Source organism: Dasypus novemcinctus, chromosome 1 (genome assembly GCF_030445035.2).
Source record: "Dasypus novemcinctus isolate mDasNov1 chromosome 1, mDasNov1.1.hap2, whole genome shotgun sequence".
NCBI lineage: Eukaryota > Metazoa > Chordata > Mammalia > Cingulata > Dasypodidae > Dasypus > Dasypus novemcinctus.
This window is the reverse complement of record NC_080673.1, coordinates 38,789,214-38,811,450: the sequence shown is the minus strand read 5'-3', so window position 1 is coordinate 38,811,450 and position 22,237 is coordinate 38,789,214. Positions and strand designations below refer to the sequence as shown.

General features: G+C 37.4%; 1 protein-coding gene across 1 annotated transcript in view; it reads right to left on the bottom strand.

Annotated features, from left to right (window-relative positions):
* DCHS2 (dachsous cadherin-related 2) overlaps window positions 1-22,237 on the bottom strand; it is a 282,266-nt gene that overhangs the window by 7,749 nt on the left and 252,280 nt on the right. The window contains exons 14-19 of the mRNA XM_058274999.2: window positions 19,769-19,882; window positions 12,843-13,054; window positions 8,861-9,012; window positions 3,236-3,366; window positions 1,075-1,361; window positions 47-179 (exon numbers count right to left, since the gene is read on the bottom strand). Coding sequence (XP_058130982.1) covers window positions 47-179; window positions 1,075-1,361; window positions 3,236-3,366; window positions 8,861-9,012; window positions 12,843-13,054; window positions 19,769-19,882 — 1,029 coding nt within the window. The remainder of the gene's footprint in view (window positions 1-46; window positions 180-1,074; window positions 1,362-3,235; window positions 3,367-8,860; window positions 9,013-12,842; window positions 13,055-19,768; window positions 19,883-22,237) is intronic.

The window sequence follows — 22,237 nt, the reverse complement described above, 5'->3', positions numbered from 1 at the left end:
CTCTAATTCAAGCCCGTGAATACTGCAGCCACTATAAACAGCTCACCATTCCTAGGATCAATTGAGAATTCTTTAGAAGAGGAAAGGATTCTGTAGGAAATGTTCTCATTGCTTTCTAAGTCTGTGGCTGACACAGTCAGCACTGAGTATCCAATGGGTACGGATTCAGGAACTGTGACCTGAGGGAAAAAGAGAAAAAAGAACATTTTGCTTGATATTTTCAAGAACAGGGCCAGAACATGAGATCATTTTATTCATTTTGATTGTGGAAATTATAGACAGAACCCAGCTGTCTTGAGCATGTTAATTTGCAGATTTGATATATTAAAAAGATTGTGCTAGTAGTCTCAAGATTCAGAAGAAAAAAAATTTTTAATTTCATTCTGCTCTGATTTTTATTATAAAATTTTTCCTTCTAAATTATTTCTGTGCGATAAAAGATAGTTATGACATTCACCACTGCTAAAAGTAATTCAAGCAAGCCTTCATCAGAGATCATTATTTAAATTAGTTTCCCTCTTGTGCTTACACTTAAACCTTGCATTTGCTACATTCGAGAGTCCTGTGGCCCATTACTGAGTCCTTAGTTGAATGCTATCAATGTCCTTACTCTTACACGTATAAAATATGGCCTAGAAACCCAAATTTCCACTTTACAGCTTTGCTCATCTTTTGATGCTTCAAAATGTTACTCAATAAATTAAAAAAAAATATGCCTAGAAAAGAAAGATTTTTTTTCCCCCCAAAATGAACTGCAGATAATCTAAACCTAAACTACCCTTCTTGTCTTACTTGGTTTTGTGAATGTTAGGTAAATTCCAGTTTTTATGAACAATTGGACTCAGAACCCTAAAAACTAAAAGACAATGACATATGTACTTAATAAACTGAATTGAATAATATATCCAATTCCTTATTGCATAAATGATCTCATAGCCTCCATGATATTAAATATAAAACAGCGTTAACTTAGGGACTAAAAACAGTGAACACTGACTCCCCAAATTACTCTTATATTATTCCCTATTTTTTCCAGTTTTGGCTGTGGATTTGGCATTCCTTCAAATTCTTTACCTGATAGAAATCTTGTGAAAACACTGGTGCGTTATCATTGACATCCAACACATGGACTAGGAGTGTTCCTTCTGTGTGGTGCACCGAATCAGAAATTTGGACGAGTAACTCATATTCAGCAGCTTCTTCAAAATCCAATGTTTTCATTAGCATTACTACTCCAGTGTTCTGATCAATAGCAAACTTGGTTCCAGGATTACTCTCTTTGGTGAAACTGAAGATGAAACTAGGGTTCAAATCCACATCATGAGCTGATATCCGAGTCACAATTACACCAGGCAAAGAATCTGAAATAGTCATGACCAATGTCAGTCTCCGTTAAAATACATCCTTTGAAATACATTTCCTTCATAGTTCAATCCAAGCATTTTTATTTAAAGTCCAACATGATTTGTTATTTCTTGGCATGATTTCTCATACAAATCTTATCAACTGAATAAAAACTCTGAAGAATTTATGAGCCCAATAAAAGTGAAAATTTACCACTGAGTAGGGAATTTAAGAGGTAGTATATATTCAATTTTTATATTGCATTTTTTCATCATATGCTTACAAACACAATCAATTCCAGGACCAACAAACATTCTAAATCATTTATTTATACTATATGGTTCCTATATCAAAATCACGTATTTATGGGAAAGGCTATTACTCAGAACATTAATATAAAAAAGTGAAATGGTCAGAGAAAAAAACATTAATACAAAATGTAAAATTGGAAAAGTAGACAAGATTTAAAAGAAAATATTTGGATATTGAAATTAGAAATAGATACTTATTTCCTTGTACTTATTTTCATAAAATTATTATTGTGGAGTGGCATATACTCTGTTTCCTTCCTTTAAAATCTGACACTTAAAATTACTGGCTGTATGTGTAATACTAATGATGAAAGCAAATCTCTCATACTATTCACCAAAAAATATAGATATGTTCAATATATTATGTATGGAATGCATTCTCCAGTCAAAATTTCCCATGAAAAGGACTTTGTTTTTAAGCTTACAGGTATGGTGCAGGTGGAAAGAATATACTAAGATACTCTGAATGGTTCCCGAGTATACGAGACTCAAATTTTTCAGTTTCAAACTTGTACAATCTTGATGTGCACTAACCACACCTTACCCTATTCAGTGTATTACAAGTTGTACAGTCTGTTCCTGTGATGTGTTAATATTGAGCACGTTGCTACACTTTACCATTCATTCATGTGCTTAAGAATAGTACCTTCAGTAAAATCAAATGCAAATATATAAAATAGGGGACAGGAAACATTGGAGAACTGTTTATTGGTAGAATTATTTGTAGATATCATCATGTATAGAGATTTCTGGACTAGATCTCTCTGTGAGCAGTGATGGTGATAGCTATAATTGGTTTAGAAGTAAATAAAACAAAATGTTGGGAACATTTTTAGGAAGATGTTTGGTATTATGACTGAAAGGAGAGAGAGAGGCAAATAAGGGGCCAACAAAATTAGCCACTGCAACTACAGAGTCTGGTTGGGTTTTATCAGTGCAATCATTGATTACTGACACCTTTAAAATCACAGATAATGGAATCATCATATAACCTGCAGATTAAAACAAAAGTGATTGAAATATCACTTTTAAACTTTCCCACTGACATGGTAACATTTTTCTGCAAATGTTGAAGTTTAAGTTACATGATGGAAAAATGATCACCTTGTGCTACCTCTTCCAATTCACCTCACTTGTTGTCATTAGTATACTGCAAAGATTGACAAAGTTGCATCTAGGGACATTGCTGCCTCTCAAAGGAGCTTCAGAATTGTTCATCACAGTCAAGAAAAATATGACTCTTCTTAAAGTAAATATAAAAGCTACTGAGAGGTGGTTCAATTTTGAAGATATGCCTGTACACAAAAAGGAGCCAAGTGGCATGGTAGAGAAAGCTTGGGAAATTGACCATCTGCTGAAGAAATGCAAATTCCAGCTTTAACATTTAACTTCTTTGATATTCAACATCTAACTTCTGACCAACCATTTTCTATTCTGTTAAAGGAAGACAAAAAAGATAAAACTAACTTGTGTAATTGTTGAAGATTAATGTTCATATTTAATATAGTGCCTGCCTGATAAAAGGGTAGATGATATTATCCAAGTTAATCAAAACCACTATTCCAAATCATTACACTTACTTTCTGCAACCTCTGCTGTTTCGAAGGGGAGAAAGGCTGGGGCATTGTCATTTATATCAGTCACCCGTATCTTGATCATACTTGTACTAGAAAGCCTGGGCTTCCCTTTGTCCATGGCTTGTACAATCAAGCTGGTTTGGAAAAGAATCAATGAATGTTATCCATCATCCAGGAATAAGAAAGGCAACATAAATATCAAAATTTAAAAATGAGCTGACTAGCTACTTTTATTTCTCCTCCTGGAGTATTCTAAATGGCATCATTAAAAAATGTTTTGTAAGAATGATAGCTGAAATGTTATTCATTTTTTAAAAAATGAACTTCATTGATTTATTTTATTTATTTATTTTTATTTCTCTACCCTTCCCCGCCCTCCCCCCCAGTTGCCTGCTCTCTGTGTCCTTTCACTGCGTGTTCTTCTGTGACGGCTTCTATCCTTATCAGCAGCATTGGAAATCTGTGTTTCTTTTTGTTGCGTCATCTTGCTGCATCAGCTCTCCGTGTGTGCGGCGCCATTCCTGGGCAGGCTGCACTTTCTTTTGTGCTGGGCAGCTCTCCTTATGGAGCGCACTCCTTGCACGTGGGGCTCCCCTACGCGAGGGACACCCCCACGTGGCACGGCACTCCTTGCGCGCATCAGCACTGCGCATGGGCCAGCTCCACATGGGTCAAGGAGGCCCGGGGTTTGAACCGCGGACCTCCCATGTGGTAGATGGACACCCTATCCATTGGGCCAAGTCCGCTTCCATGTTATTCATTTTTAACATGCTTGGAGAACAAAATCCAGCAAGGCCCCAGGGGTCACGATGCATTTATGTCCAAACGAATGGACCAATACTGGGAGATAACAATATCTGTACTTTGGTTAAATAGATTGCGTCCACACATCGCCTGCCACACATGGCCTGGGTATGCTATGCATTTCCATTACAATGTAGCAAAACCAGGCAGAGCCATTACAAGATTGTTTTCAGATCCAAATTTGAAACCAATTAAAATGATAGAATTAAAAGAGGGCATTGACATGGTGAATAAGCATACAAAAGATGCCTGATTGGCCAGGACTATAAAGTAGAGATAAAAAGCCAATGATTGGAAAGAATTTGCATGCAGTGATTCAATCTTTCTTTGTTGATGCATCAACCAGCAACTCCATGAATCAAGTTAGGAACCTCATTACTGTCTTTAACATCTGCCTTTCTCTCACCTCCTTTCCCACATCCAACCAAACATGAGTCATGGATTTTACCTCCCAAATGTCACTTGGATCAACGTTCTTATGCATTTTGGTTTGCCTTCAGAGCCTAAGACAGGGTGCTCAAATATTGCAATTTGTGGGATTAAGTGATTTCTGGTGACATGGGACTTTCAGGAAAGTCCCAGGAGAAGTGGGACAAGTTGGTCACCCTAGTCTCAGGTCTTCATCAATTTTACCTGGATGCTGCAAATTTATTGTATCTTTCTCACCTGTGTTACTTGTTTATTTATTGATAGATCTCCCTACCCTAAGTCTTATCTGCTCCAACCCATTTCCCACATTGAAGTGAAAATGCTCTATCTAAAATCCTAACTTGAAAGTCTTACTCCTTATTTAAGACTTTGCTTGCCTTTACATGTCTACAAGAGAGAATCTAAGCACTGAGCATGTACATATGACCCTTTATGATTTGGTTTCTTCTTAGGATTCTGGTCCCTAGACCCTCTCACTCTTTTAAAAAATCACAGTTCTGGTTAGTTTTAACTCACCTATCATCTGCATTAGGCGCCTCTCTCTATATTCCCATAGGACCTTGCCCATTCTTCTGCAAGATTTGCTTTTCTGTCCCTCCCATAATTTCCTTTAGGGCAGTGGTGTTGCTCTATTTTTCTTTAATAAATGTTGAGAGCTACTTTCTAAGATTTGCCCAAATTGTACATGCACTAAATAACAGAGCAGGTTCAAGTCCAAGATGCGGTCGACTTGAAAGCTTGAGCTCCACTATATGATGCTCCTTCAACAGGTCTCCGTAACTAAGTATACATGCCCCTTAATATCTCATCATTAGCTTATGTTTTATTCCCTCAAGACTATGAGGTCCAGGAGTGTAACTGAGTAATAAAATGAGTGGACAATCAAAAGATAACTTTTATTTCAGAAATAGCATAGTCAGCCTGCTGTCGTGATGATCTTTTATAGAGCTGAGTCTCGGAAGTCAACACACTTTCTACTTTCTTTTCCGTTAGCTCGCCTGGTAAGTTTTCCTTATCTTTCCAACCCAAAAATTAAAATTTAATGTAAAATATGTGTTAATTATTTCTTGGTTTGAATTACACTTAATATCAAATGATCACTGTTCACCTGCCATTCACCAACTACCGAGGCCACCATCTACACTACCAGGGCTGGGACATCAGGACGGCCTCCTGAGGTTCACCCTTTTGCAGCTGAGGAATAATTCCACGAGGAAACTTTGTTTTCTGTAGTATGAACGTCAGTCAGGTACATATGGAAATATTTTACCAAAAATAATCCACGCATAATATTCCTTCCCTCTGCTGCCTCCCCCACAATGTCATACTAAGGTGTCAGTCAAGGTATCCATTTTCTACTATAGCCATAACCACCATGTTTCCATAGCATCACAACTCCAGGTGTTCTATGTAATGCCTACGTCAGGTTTGCAAAAGTGGGATTCTTTGATACGGACAAAAATATACTATTCGGTTTTGAAATAAATGGACAAATAAAAGGTCCCTCAACAGCTTGAAGAGTAAAAGAAAAGTTATGAAGGCAGATCTGCAGAGATTCTACACATAATTTCGGAAAGGACTCAAGTCTTCTATGATGGGTGCTTGGCAGTCTGTGAAAATATCACTTGTTGCCAATCTCCATGTTCCATGTTCCAGAACTGTAGCTCCATATTCCAGAACTGCTTCCCTGCTTACATTATAAATGAAACTGGCCACATTTAGAGCAGGCTCATTCTAGTGTAGGGTCTATTTTTCCTAGTCTACCAATCGTGAGATGCACGGAAGCTACTCCCAGCTAATCCACTATCTCCAGAACAAGCAAAACATACACAGGAATCTACCATATTGGAGTGCAAGAGAAGAAAGGAAAAGCAGTAAGGAAAAAAAGTTGTCAATTACTGATCCAGTTTTAAGCTATCAAAATAAGTAGGGCAGTTTCCGATAGAAAGACAAACCCCGTCTGGTCAAGAAGACAGAGTTTGACTTAGACTCGGCCCAGAGCCCAAAAGACTGCAGCAGGCACTGCTCAATCCGCAGACAGGCTGGCGTTTCCCACCAGGTCCTCTCCCAATCAAATAATTTTAAGAAGCTAATATAACAAGACAGTGTTTAAAATAAATAGTAAATTTTGAAAGAGAAGAGAAAAACAGAAACTCTTCTTGAAACATCATTTTTTTCACAGCTCTATATACAGTGATGGTATTAATGCCATATATCACGAATAAATGAATTCTGCAACGTTAAAAAAATAGTGACTTTAAAAGCCAAATGACAGTTTCCAAAGCATTCACTAAAGGCTAGGGAAAATTATCCTTTATTTCCCATGGCCTTACATGTCAGGTAAAAGATTGAGGAGGAAGAAAAGCCACCCCTTGGCTGGTGGGCCTAGAGAGGCAGGGAACTTTAAAATACTTTCTTTGCCTTCACCCTGCGTGTGTGGGGCTGAGTGTGGTTGTGTCTTTATATCTCTGTGCCAATGTGTGTGTGATATTCAACTTCTCTCAGTTATTGCTTCTATCAGACTTGAGTTGAATTCTTCATGAGGAACTGGAGAGGGGTACTTTTAAATGTCGAGAACACAGAAACTATGACACAAATAGGAAAAGGTTAGAAGAATTAAGATTTAGTGCCAGTTAGTCTCCACTGAATAAAAAGAATATTGCAACAAAAAGGGATTACAATCAGGACATGCTTAGTTCCTGGCACAGAGCAAATTTTCAGTAAGCTCTGAATTTGTAATCACTCATATAGGAGCTGGACTGAGATTTACTTGCAGTCTATGGAGAAAAAAATTAGTCTTATGCTTAAAATTACCATAGAGACAAAGTAGCAGGAATAGGTTTTAACATATATACATATATATATAGTGGCATAAAAATGATTTACACTAAAATTTGAATGAAAATACAGGGTAAGGTCATACAATAAACTTTTGAAGTATTTTTGAAGTAATATTTTGAAATATACTTAACAAAAAGAAATAAACAATTAAACTTTTAGAGCTGGAAGGGTTTTCAGAGGTTAACTCAATCTGCCCAGTAACAGATTCCATTTTAATCAGCGCTTACTGCTTAACTATACTAGTTGCACTGCACTTTCCTCATAAAACATGAAAGTAATTCAGCATAGCAGAATATTGACACTTAAGGGTCTTTTGTATACCTTCTGTATGTCCTAAAGAAGAGGTCTGCTAGGTAACTTGTGCCGTGGTAATAGTGCGACCCCAGAATCAGAACATCAGAGTGCAAGTACAAGTCGATCATTAAATAGTTCAGTGATCCTGGAACAAGCCACTGTATTTCTGTGGCGTGAAAATGTCTGTTTTAACTTCCTTGTAAAGTGGTTATAAGGATTAGTATTTCATTACTGTATCTGAAAGGCCTTTTGGAGAAACATTCAAAAATGCAATTCAAAGTTAAAGCACATTGAAATGTACAGTAAGAAAACCAAGCCTCTCTTTGATCACAAGTTTCCCTGACCACCTCTACAAAGACAAACAAGGTTTTCAGTTTCGTGTGTTTTCTTCTGAACTTCTCTAAGTATATGGGTTTGCTGCTGCTTATTTTTACTCAAGTCAGCATGCAGCATGAAGTACTGGAGCATGCCTCATTATTTCCTTCCCTTAGCCAGGTAGACCAGAGAGCTATCTTCTCGCCAGCATGTACAGATCTACCTTATTCATTTTTAACATCAGTGTCATGGCATTTCATTGACTGGTTTGCTGTCATTCTTTAAGCAGTCCCTATTATGGGCACTTTAGGTTCCTTAGAGTCTTTTGCTTTCACAGACTGTGATGCCATAAAGTATGCATGTCTAGACTTCTGTAACACTGATTTTTAAAAGTTCTTGGAAGACCTGTGGCACTATTATTCTCTCCTTTATAAAATACTGTATAACAGTGGCACATCTTGGACTCTAGACAAAAAGTTTTAATGGTGAACATTGCTTTCAACAAGCCCATTTCTACTAAAACCCACTACTCTAACAAGGCCCTGATGACGGTTGTATTTTTGTGCACAGACAAAATAATTAAAAAGAGAACTGTTTTAAAAACAATAATAACAAACACTTGCAGATGCTCTATAGTTTACTAGGCATTTCACAAATATCTTTCACCTTATTTCACATTACTGTATTTCACATCATCTTTTTTAATGTCTCTCGTTTAGTACTTGTGTCACAAATTAATACAATCTTAGAACTAAAATGGACCTTAAAGTTCTTCTATTCTAATCACTTCTTTTCACATTGCAACTATATCAGAAAGAATAAGCAGAAGCTGACACAAAGGAAAAGGACGTTTTTACAACTAAGCTAGCAATGTCATGCCTCAGCAACAGCATTGTGAAAACAAAGCAGAATAGTTGGTCAAACTGCTCTGAATCCTGGACAAACCTGTAGGAGCTGATGAGCTCGTAATCCAGAACTGTATTTGTTGTTATCACACCATTCGCTGAGTCTATCTGAAATGCTTCTCCTTGATTGCCAGAAAGAATGGAATATTCAATGAGGCCATTCAAACCACTGTCCAGGTCAGTAGTGAAAACCTGTGAGGAACCAATTCTTCTGTTACATGACAATTTAACCTGCAAAATGGGTTAAACCTGTTTTTCAGAGAAATGATTTATGAAGGAATCACAGATTTTAAAGCACATTTTAAAAAGAATGATTAAATGCTAAGAAACCACTGAAGCTTACATTTAACTTTATAATAAAGTGGGTGATAGTGAGGTAATTATACTGCATACTCATTCAAATGATTTCCAAGTAGCTCTCAGCAGGAGCAGTACATATTTTTGAGCTATAATTTTGGACAGTAGGAAAAAAACTTGGGGAAAAAAATGACCTAATTTGCTTGAATAGAAAATTTCCAGTACTATACATGGATTTAGGCTAGCACCAGTAAAAGAAAGAAATGATACAGGAAGCTTTTACCTGGTGAATGATAATCTTTCATTTGATCTTTTTTTCTGCTTGAAGCATTGCCTGTAAAATGGACCATGTATGGACTTTTCTACTGCATTAAAGTCTAATCTAAAGTGATCCTTAAAGAAGTAAAATGAAGTCTAGAATTAGCGCTAAGAAATTTAGGTCCTAATCATCCACTTAATCAGCTATGAAAGTCATGCTACCAATAAAACAAAAGTTTTGCATCATTTTCCATGGAAATATCTTATTTAGTCTGCATTTTATTTTAATCATAAACAAAATCAATGGATTCAAGATTGTGTTTAAGAATGAGTCAACACGTTCTTTTACAAGCTTTGCATTTTTTCCCCTATGTCTTCTCAGCTTCAGCCTTAGCTTATGACTCTGTCACCTCCCTGCTAAGGCTTCTAACACTCCACCCTCTTGATCTGTACTTCACACTGCTGTCAGAGGTCAGGGTGTCCTGAGCGGCCCATGCAGAGCTCAGGTCCCCACGCAGGGCACATGAGCCAGCCTTTTGATATAGGAGGGGCTTAACACACAGTGCACTGGGAAGAGGAACCAGTCTGCATCCGGGTCTGAATAAAAAACTGTATATTTTTAAATGTTACAGAATGTAGGTGCGGTGCATCTGTTAGGGAGCCAGCTCCCCACAGCCATGATGGTATCTTGACCAGAAAAGAGATGCTATCTTGGGTTAAGTACAAGAATCTGGGCAACTCTGGGGATCTAAAAGCACAGCTTCTCTAAGTTCTTGTCATGAAGGTAAATAAGCTCCAATCTGTCATTGTCCTGGTGATCCTCGACGCAAGATTCACTCTGCAGGGAGAGAAAGTCTGAGACTGACAGTGGACACCACTGCTGGTGGGGTGGGGGTGGGAGGCAGGTGAACGTCTTGGTTGCTAATCCACCAATACGGCACCTGACAGAGGAAGGATAATTCCTCGTAGGAAGTATGTGGGGATGTAACCAAAAGGAGAGGGCAGGGGCAAGGTGATGGCAACAAAAAAGGAAGGACCATGATGTGAACCAATGTATATGAGGTGCAGAGGTGCCCAAAGATGTACTTACCAAATCCAATGGATGTGTCATGATGATGGGAACGAGTGTTGTTGGGGGGGGGAGAGGGGGGGGTGGGGGGGTGGGGTTGAATGGGACCTCACATATATATTTTTAATGTAATATTATTACAAAGTCAATAAAAAATAAAAAAATTAAAAAAAAAAAAGTTACGTATGCAAAAGTTGTAAGAGTTGTTGGCAAATTAAAAAAAAAAAAAAAAAAAAAAAAAGGAAGGAGCCACCTCAAGTGGTATGGACTCCAGTTCCCTCTACATTTCTATTTACCTGGACAGGACACAGGAGGGTGACAGTTCTAGCTTCCTGGGGGCTAAATGATCTAATAATGTGGAAGAACAAAGTTCCTTGTAACTGCCACTGACTTGGCCTTCTAGAAAGTGGACATAATGAAGTGCTGGGGGGGTCAGGGCGTCTCCCATTTGATGCATGTACCTGGGCTTTAACGGGCTCTTCACTTTTACTTATTCTACAAGCAATGTAGCTCTCCCTCTGTCAGCATGCCAGGGAAGGAAGTACAGTGCCCGTGGGGGTCTTGCTGTGACAAAGTAGACTCTGCTGAGGCACGGGAGGCATCTGGTAATCCCCACTGAACAGTGCCACTGGGCAGGAATGATTAAGATTGGAAAATATCCTCACATTCTTCTTAAACATTTCAGTTGTCACTGAAACCAAAGTAAAGACACAGCACTTCTGGAATAAGCCAGCAACTTGAGCTATTAGGTGATATAATTGCCTGGTAAATCTGCAATAAAAGCCCAGGAAATCCTGGATAGCCATAATGGTGTTTGGGGTACAAAGCTGAGACTTCCAGACGTTGGAACCTACCCTGGTATTGTCTGCACCAACAGAGGAGACCATGTGCATTAGGAATTGGACTCAAGTAAAAAGAAGGCATGTTTCTAAATAATCAGGCGAAGGGGGTGGGGTGCACAGTAAAGAACTGAGGTCTTTTAAAAAATATATCAACATGTCATCTAATGCCTTGGCCATACCTAGCCCAGAAAGAAAGCCTGATCACAGTAGGGCATCTCAGAGGCTGCAGGGAATATCTCGCAATGCAGCTAACTTTGTTGGGAAGGTGGTTATATATGCTATTTCATTTGTAGATTCTCAAGAGATTGAACATTTCCCAATGTACAGCTCCATAAGGTCATTCCCACAGTGACAGGAAAGAGCACTAGTCCTGACACAAGTGGTGAAACGCTCAAGGATAGGTGGCTTCAGAGCCTGCACAAGATTGTCTTAGGAAGAGATTCTCTTATTCCTGACCTGGGCTTCTCACTGAATGGCGCTCATCCTGAAAGCTGGGAATCCATGCCTTTCACACAAAATCTTGAACTCTGAGAGTGCTTTCTTTTCTCTGTGCCGCAGTCCATGATCTTCTTTTTTTTTTTTTTTTCAGTTTTATTTATTTATTTTTTTTTTAATTAATTTTGTAAAAATATTACATTAAAAAAATATGAGGTCCCATTCAACCCTACCACCCCCACCCCACCACTCCCCCGCCCAGCAACCTTCACTCCCATCATCATGACTCATCCATTGCACCTGGTAAATACATCTCTGGGCATCTCTGCACCCCATGGTCAATGGTCTACATCATGGCCCATACTCTCCCACATTCCATCCAGTGGGCCCTGGGAGGATTTACAATGTCCAGTGATTGCCCCTGAAGCACCATCCAGGGCAACTCTAAGTCCCAAAGGTGCCTCTCATCTCCACCTCTCATCTCTTCCTGCCATTCCCCATACCCATCAGCCACCATGTCCACTTTTCCCACTCCAATGCTACCTTTTCTCTGTGGACCTTGGATTGGTTGTGTCCGTTGCACCTCTATGTCAAGAGGAGGCTCAGATTCCACAAGTCCATGCTCTTCTGTCTGCAGCTCTACCAGGCAAAGGCCTCCTCACCCTCTAAGACCTAACAGAAGCCTTACACTTTTCCTCCAGGAAATTTGGGTCTCTTTCCTTTTTTCTCCCAAGCCACTAAATACGTGCCTCTATTATACCATCAATTATATGGCACTTAAATTATTAATATATACTTACATTTTGACTTCCCCCCTAACATGGACACATTTATAAGGTTAGCCATTTTTGTGCCACTACAGAGTCCCCACTAGTGCTCCATGAAGTCCCTAGAGAAGGCAGGTGGGCAGTAATTGAGCACTGAGTGAATAAAGAAGCAGCGTGAACTGAGAAACTCAAGGCCTCCTTCACTTGAAGGTGGCATTCAATCCATCAACATTGTACACGCTGCTGTGGGTACATTTAAATTTTAATATATGTGCTGGACAAGGGTCTTAAATATTTTAATGTGCATTAATTGATATCAATTTACAAAAACAAAACAAAACATATCCCTGTTACCTGTATGACATGAGCATTGCAGAACTGGCCTTCAGACACCGTTGCTTGGTAAATGTTTTGCTCAAAACACGGCAAATTATCATTCACATCCTGTATCAGGACTCTTACTTTGCAGTAAGCTCTATGTCCACCATAGTCAGCGAAAACAATGAGTTGAATTTCACTTCTGACTTCAAAATCAAGAAACTTGGGTTCTTTCACAGTGAGTTCTCCTATTTTCATCCCCAAGGGGAGAAAAAAGAGAAGTGTGTTATAGTTATACAAAAACTCTTAAACCCCTTGACTTATACGCATGCTCACCTCTCCCTCAAATCCTGTATTCCCAATGCCGCCCACTGGTTACTCCTCACCCTGCCCTAGCTTAAGGAGATCAGTGGGAGAAAATTGGTAACTTAGAGATATTTTAAGGATTCAAACACGTAGAAGAGAAAGACACTATGAAATATCTGAAATTTGGGAACTGTATCTTAAATTGTCCTTCTCTCTCCATATTTAGCCGATCACCATGTCTGAAAACTTTACCTTGTAAACATTTCTTGACTCTACCTTTGTCTGGCTCCACTTCTGCTACCCTCCTGCAAGCCACCAGCATTTCCTAACTTGTCCATTGCATTAGCCACTCATCTCCCTGGCAAACTAGTTTCCGTTCTGAATTAAATAATACAAAATGGACGCTACCACCCTGAAGCCTCATTTGTGTCATTCTTGACTTTGTTCTCTTTGCTGTGGCCAGACTCGTGACTGTTCTGTTCCTCAAAAGCTTGTCTCTGAGCATGCACACATGCCTTTCCATCTGCCTGGAATGTCCCTCATTTCCACTCTTCCTTAGGGATTTTTTCAGTTTCACACAACCCTGCATCATCATCCCAATGGACTCTCAAAAGCATCTGCATTTTGTGGCAGTAGCTTATCACTGTGCTCACCTGTTCTTTGTGACTCATCCCTCTGGGCTTATAAGCTCCTCACAGTGTGAACTGATACCTTCTCTTACACCATCACTTCCCTAGTGCCTGCCTCGGGGTCTGGTGTAGAGATAGCATCCAATAATATTTGTAACACTCTCACATAAAAAGCATAACCAGGTTATCTCTAAATTTTGACTGCTGGAGAATTAATATGCATTTTGATGGGGTGGTGATAAAAGGAGCTGGTCTTCAGAAACCTCTTAAAACCATGGATGAGCCCTGCACTTTCAAAGTACAGAGTCTGAGATGGGTCCGGAGCTCTCACCCAGAGCTCTGTCTCCACAAAGAGAATACCCAGCTTGCTATCATGCTCTGTAATCATTTGTGAAGGAAAAATAAAATATAAGTATAACACTCAACTGCTAGGGTCACTTAGTAGGAAGTGTGCTGATTATAGTGCAGATCAAAGTGGATTTTTAAAGAAAAGGCTTGTTTTAGAATTGAAATTTTGCCATTGGAACGGATCTATTGTTCTAATGCTTTCCTTGCTTGGTTTTTATTTTTGGTGTAATAACTGGCATGTGCTGTGAAAGTTCTGCAAGTAGAAAAGACAATAAGCAATTTGAAATAATTCAAGTTTGGCATATCGAGAAGATCCACATTTTGCCTTAGATGCTATATGTCTATTTTTCTCAGAGACATCAAGGATGTACTGTCATCAATCAGATGAATGTATTATTGGTTCTTTCTAATATTATGGGTAAAATCTACATTTCCTTTAGAGTAAGAAGCTTTATAAATACCAGCTTCATGTTCATGCCTATATTTTAGTGTACCATTTATGTAATAACTTCTCATATATGTATACATATAGTTTTTGTCAGAGTTATAAAATACACCTCAAAATGAAATTAAAATTCTTCAAATTCTACATGCTCAATAATATAACCAAGGTTCTTCAGTCAACTACATACTATGCAAGTAGATATGCACCCAGCCACAGTAGTAGATGAGGAATATTTGTATATCCAATAGCTTTTAAACTCTCTCCTACTAAAATTACCTCCTTGAAGTATTAGACAATTGATCGTTTTTAATATCAATCTACCAAATAATGGAATGACTACTGCCATCTGTTATTTACATGCTCAACTTAGTCAAACAACGAAGATCCTGCTGATTTAGACAGTGAATTATGGACATATTGAAGCAAAGTGGCATGTAGTTTGAAAATAAAAGTTAACCTCTGGTTTGTGAATATGCAAGCGAGGGCTTGCTGGTAAAAATGAGTAGAAAACATAGTTCTCATCAAAGATCCATCTAACCATAATTGATAACAATAATAACTAAATAAAATTGTTTTCTCAAATTTTCATCCTTAAGAAAAGTGACCATAAATTAGAGAATAATATTGCTGGTTTATTCTACATATTTGTTGTTCTTTTCTAACTATACTATGATTTAAAATGCACACATTCATGAAACCAGTATTAGTTCCCTTTGGACACAAATTTCCAAGTTAGCATATAAGATGCTACAAATATCATCATTAAAGTTTTGAAAAAGTATGATGAACTACATATCTGGACCAAACTCATGATAAAAAGCAACTAACATGCTTGATAAATTACATATGCATATAAATGTATATGTACCTATATGTTTGTGTTAAAATGCATTATGGACTTGGCACAGTAAAAAGGAATCCTCGGAGGACAAAAACAAACTGATCCAGAGAGGGAGGCAGCAGCAAAGACAGATTTAGTTCAAAGGGTTTCCACCACAACCAAGGAGACCTTGAGGGTCATCTCTGAGACCTTCAGAGAGGACGGCAAATAAGGGAAGGGGACTGAACCCATTCAAGAGTGAAGGATGTAATAAGAGAAATCAGCATAAAGATGGAAACCTAAAGGTTGCATCCACTCCAAGAGTGAGTGATATTAAAAATAAAAAAGGTGTTGCAGTTTGATATTATTGATGAATTCCAAAAAGAAATATGGATTATGTTTGTAAACTGGTCAGTTCCTCTGGGCTCATGATACCCTTTGATTGGTTTAAATTCAGAGGTTTCACTTTTACTGATTAAATTAAAATAGGGCTTTGCTTTGGACACAGTAGGACATTGAGTCCCTGCTCCCTTGGTGGGTGGACACTCACAAAGAAAATGACACAGCAGAGGAGAGAGCTGAGTTTTTGATGCTGGAGCCCTGGGAAGAGAGCCGAGCCCTTCATCTGATAGTTTATAGTTGGCCTTGTGAAGAGAGCAGAGCAGCTGAGCCCAGAAAGAGATGAGTCCCAGGAAAAGAGATGAGACTTATGCTAGCTTATGGCTCAGATTGGAAGAAGCTGGGACAAGAGCCTTAAAAGGAAGATGAACGCTGAACCCCCGCAGAGACTGGCAGCCATCTTGCTCCAACATGTGGCAACACACTTTGGTAAGCAAAGTAACTTACTCTATTTTTGTTTTTGTTTTTTAAATAAAAATGACATTTATTAAGTGTAAATGGTTTTAGGGATGTTCTTTGGACAAGTGACCATAAATTAGAGAATACAAGTGAAAAATAAACAAGCAATATGAGTCTGTTATCTCATCTTATAATTCACCCTCTTATGTATACATTGAAAAACTATGTTCTGTGTATGGGTGAAATAATCTTAATGTCCCATATAACAAAACCAAAATTTATAAGGAATTTAATATAAGCACAGGGACCTGATCCTTGATGCCACAAAGCATGGACAGAACAAACTGAAGCCCCTAGAGGTTGCCACCAAGGCCATACCAGGGTTTCCCTCTTTCTCACCTTCCATCTGAGGGCACAAGCTATGGACTTGTGACTGTAAGCTTCTACTCCAAATAAACACCCTTTATAAAAGAAATCCAGTAGATTTCTGGCTACCTAGTGCAGAAGAATTCACAGAAAGTTGCTTTTCTTGACCTTAGCTTTGGTTGGAATTGAGGAAAAAGTTTCTCCTGAGGATTCATTAGCTTAAGCCTGAATTTTATGGTCGCCATACTATCAGTTATAGTTTTAAAAAACACTTAAGAGTAAATAGTCTCTGGTTAATGATGTTTCCAGGTGGATGGCAAAAGGAAAAGCAAACCCTCTCTGAAAAGCATACATTCCACCCATGCTTCAAAGAATCCTCAAGGAAAAAGTTTCAAGGAAAATAAGAAGCTTGCAGTTAATAATCATAAAAATCACAGAGAAACAAAGCACCATGAATGAGAGGAAGCAAAAACCAAAGACAGAAGAATAAACCTCCAAGGGCTTAAAATGTTGGAATCACTGGACACAGAATATTTAATTATTTTATGTGTTTAAATAAAAAAAGAAACTTGGAAACAGGAGCAAGGAATAAGAGGATATTAAATAAACAAAAAACCCCAAGAGTTGAGAAAGAACCAAAGAGATCTTCTGGAAATGAAAAATACAGTTCTGTAGATAGAAGAGCAAAGAAATAAAGAGAAGAAAAGTATGAAAAAAGAGATGTAGGGAAGAACAATGTGGTCCAATATTTGTCAAAGTGGAGTTACAAAAAGAGATATAAAGCAGGGGCACTTAGATTTGCTGACTTTTTAACAGCAACAGCTGGAAGTCAGAAGTCAGGAGGATAGCTTCAATAAGCTAACAGAAAATTACTATGAAACTAGAATTCTAAGCCCAGCTAAAATATCTTTAAAAAACAAGGATTAAATAATGACAAACAAAATCTGAGAGAATTTTCCACAACTGGAAGAAAGAAATGATACCAGAAAAAAGTCAGAGATGTAAGAAAGAACAATTAACAAGGATATTAGCAAAGAGAGAAGTAAAAGTCTAGTCAACAGAAATGCATGTAGCTTGAGAAGGAATTATATGGAGAGGAAGAGTTCCAAAACTTTTGTATTATTCAGGAGCACATATTGATTCAAGTTAGACTTTAATTACAAATGTTAAAATAGCTAGGCTAACCACTAAAAGAAGAGAAATAGCCTATATAATAGCCTTGCAACAAATGCAAGGGGAAAAGGTCATTTTCAGATGATTTATTTATGTAAAATACACAGATAACTTATCAGAACCAATAATAGTTTGCAAGTTTGCTAGATACAAAATCAAAATACTAAAGCCCATTTCAAGTGCATGTACCAGCACTGTTAGAAAAAAGTGATTAGATTTTTAAAAATTTATTTAAGCAAGAAAAGTATTATAAGTATTAACTAACAAGAGATGCCCACTATAGAAAAAATTTAAAACTTTATTGAAGAATATTAAAGAAAAAATTAGCATGATAGAAGACAATACTGTAAGGGTATAGGTTTTCCCCAAATTGATATATAGAATTAATACAATTCCAATAAAACTCCCAGTGAGTGTGTGTGTGTCTGTAAAACTTATAAAGTAGATTCAATGATACATATTAAAGCAAAGGGCTGTTACGGAACAGCTAACATATTCATGATGAAGATGAACATGTGGTTAGGGTAAATCTTGGATGTTAAAGCAATAGAGAGAGCGTGGTCTTGATGTGTTGATAGAGATAAATGGAAAGGAGTAGAGAATCTAGTAAAAAGTCATGGACACATGATATAAGATAGTAGTGGTACTGTAGATCAAAGGGGAATATTATCTCCATTGGAATAACTGGCAATCTTCATGGGGGAAACAAGAAGAAAAGAAAAATATGTGTTCCTAAACTCACAGAAAACACAAAAATCAATTCTAGGTAGACTAAATATTTAAGTATGAAACATGAGAAAACTATAAATTTTTTAAAAGACAATGTGAGCTTATCTTCATGATCTCAGGATTAGGAAGTGATTCTTACAAAAAAGGAGAGATCATAAAATATACTGATTAATTCTAACTCATTAAAATCAAAACAGGCCATTAAGAAAGTGAAAGATAAGTCATAAACTGAGAAAAATATTTCAAGAAAAAAATGGAAAAAGGTCATGTGCTAATATTATATTTAAAATTTTTACACATCAGAAAGAGAAATACAAACAAGCCAGTAGAAAGAAGTAAACCATGTCAACATGTATTTCACATAGGAGAACACTGAAATGGCCAATAAACTATGAAAAATTGCCCAACTTCATTAATAATCAGAGAAATGGAAAGTACAACTACAGCGAGATACTGTTTTATACTTGCCATAGGGATGTTCACAAACAGCACCACCCCTTAATCCAGTAACAGGGTGAAGAGATGAAAAGTTTTAGCAGCCTACTTCAGAAATGTTGCTGACCAAAGGTCGTGTGGACTCAAAAGTCATAATACCACCCTAGACGAGAGGGCTTTTACTTAAGTAATTGTACCTCCCCTCCCCGACTGAATTCTTCCCATGTGTATGTAGTGCATATTAAATAGGGCAATTGTATGGTAATATAGAAATATTAAAAACATTCTTCTTGAGGTTTGACAACGAAGCAGTAGATATGTATCTACTCCATAGTTGTTAGTCAAAAAAGTATGTTTCAAATAATCAATTGGTATTCATTTAAAATGCAATAATGGTCTTATTAAGGTTAAATTTAATACAAGCTGTATTTGGAAGTAATTTTTTTTTACCACCACATAGAAACCTTCCCAGCTGTCCTTTTTTTGTTGCATTGCTGACATTAAGTGGTAAATTAGAAGACTCTCTGATGAAAATCCCCTAAGGCTAGACATGTGTGCTTATTTTCAATTGAGAATCAGTATCAATGAATACCCTGGTGCATCTCAAATTTTCTCAGTTAGATGGGTAAATTTTAAGTAGAAATCAATTTATCTTCAAAATTTCAAAGGGTAGAATGGGCATTGCTTAATTTTGAAATGTGAAAAATAGAATTTTTAGTAAGTATACACAAGTAGTTCTTGATTTCCAATCATTTCTCATCAACTACCATAAAATTCATTGTTTATTTCCTAAATTATTTACTGTTAACAATTCCTTACTTTAACATTTTGAGTTTTCTTTGCAAAAGTAGTTATTACTAGTAACATTAAATGGAGCAAGTAATAAAGCTATTATTGGGTAGAGAAGGATTACCTGAATCAGAGCAGAGGGAAAAAACACCATCTTCATTTCCACTAAAAATTGAATATTGAATGCTGTCCCCAATTGAGTCGAGAACAAAAGCTTTTAAAGTCACAACAGAAGTACCTGTAACAATTAGGGGGAAAAAAGAACTCTTTTAGGAAAAGAAATTTTCAGGGGAAAAAAAGAACAAATACTGATAAATTTTTATTTGCCCACTAAATTTTCACTTGCTTGCTCATTCAACATTTATGGAGTATCTTCAAAGAAACAGATCCCATAATAATTGCTGGAGATACAATGGCACACAAGATGGAAAGATCCCTGTCCTCATGGTGGTTATTAATTGGTGGAAGGAGACAGACAATAAACAAATACATAAACAAGGTAGATCTCAGACTCTGCTGAATACCTTAGAAAGAAATAAACAAGGTTTATTTATCTATTATATTATAGAAAGCACTTTGGGGGGAGGGGTGGGAGCACTCCTTTGAGAAGCCCTGGAAGGGGTGACATTCCTGCTGAGCCTTGAAGGATATGAAGCCATGGGAAGAACTCCAAGAAGGAGATTCTGGGAGAAGAAACAGCATCTGCAAATGCCATGAGCTAGGAAAAGCCATGAGTTAGTAAAGTACAGAGAGAGACAGGAGGAGGTAGGTATGGTAGGCAGGGGTTAGATTTTATTCTAAATGCAATGGGAAAGCATGGAAGCATTTTAAGGTTTCAAGAATGAAGTAAAATAATCTAGTTTACTTTCAGAAGTATTCACCATTATGTGAAGAACAGAGAGAAGGGTAAGAACAGAGTAGAGAGACCAGTTAAGATAATAAGATGAATTGACTGAGGATTGTGGCAGGGGAGAAGATACAGAGCAGACAGATTAAAGATATATTTTGTCTTATTGTCCTGAACATTGGATGGGGTGAGAAAAAGGAGGTTACAGGAATATAAATATAAGAACCTTCCTTGAACAGTTTCCAATCTAGTTGTAAGGAAAAGTAACCCAACTAGAAACCAGCCAAGGGCCAAGCACATGATACTAATTCCTTCAAAAATTTGTTAAAATAGGGCAGGAGCAGTCAAGAGATACCATTGAAGAAGAAGCAGAAATTGAGTTAGGGGTAGGAATTCAAAAGACAGGAAAAGAATAAAGTCATTTCAGATTATGGTGAACAGAATAATTACCAGCATAAAAGAATAGTTAGCATAGACTGTATAATGGTAGTAAGATAATTATTGCAATTAAATCTGGGGCCCTAGAAGGCAGGTGTCGAAAACAAGATTAAATAGAAAGGAAGCTGGTAGGGGGAAAGGGAAGGAGAGGCAAGTAAAAGTACGGTAGACTTGGCTTTATGTCAAGGATCCAAAACTTTTTCCATAAAGGACTGGGTAATAAATTATTTTAGGCTTTGTGGGCTATACAGTTTGTATCATAAATACTTCAATTCTGCCATAGACATATATCAACAAATAAGTGGGGTTGTGTTGCAATATTTACAAACCTAGTGGTAGGCCAAGCCTTGCTTTATGTGATGGGAAATAGGAAGAATTTTAAGTTCTTTGAGCAGGGAATTGATATAATAATAAGATGCTGAGTTCTGTTAAGGCAAGCTGGATTCAGCATCTGTCTGCACGGACAGATCTGGGCAATGGAAGATTACTGCAACAGCAAAGGGGTTCCCCAGAATCAAAGGACGCCAAATTAACACTTGGTAATAGCTTATGCCTTTTGCTATTCTCTCTCTCTTCTTTGTATTCTTTCTTGTCCTGGTTTTTCATTTGCCTCCTTCCTATGATTGCCTGTTCCTGTTTTGTTTTGTTTTTTAGTATTTTAAAAAATGTAATTAACCTCACTAAGGTAGTATTTGCAGACAACAAAATGCACATATTTAAAATACACAGTTCTATGCATTTTGACAAATATGTATACCCAGGCAATCACCACCACAATGATGATATAAAATATTTCCATCACCCCAAAAAGTTCCCTCCTGCCCCTCTGCAGCCAGTCTCCTCCCACTTCTGGCTCCAAAGAACCACTGATCTGCTTTCTATAACTCTGGGTTAGTTTTGTTTCTAAACTTTCCTATTCTTAGGAAGCACCCAGCCTGGCCTCTGTAGTATCTGGCTTCTTTTGCTCAGCACAATTATTTTGGGTTTCAAGAATGATGTTCTGTGTATCAAAAGTTCATTCCATTTTTATTGCAGAGTAGTATTCTACTGAATGGATATATCACAAAGTGTTTGTGCAATCATGTGTAGATGAATATTTGGATTGTTCTCAGTTTTTGGTTATTATGGATAAAATGTCCATGACCATTCATGTACAAGTCTCTACGTAGGCACAGGTTTTCCTTTTTCATGTGTTCAGCTTCATAAGAAACTGTGATACTATTTTCCAAAGTGGTTAAACCATCTTACATTCCTGCTGGCAACGTATGAGATGGCTGGCTATTCTGTGTCCTAACACTTGGTATTGTC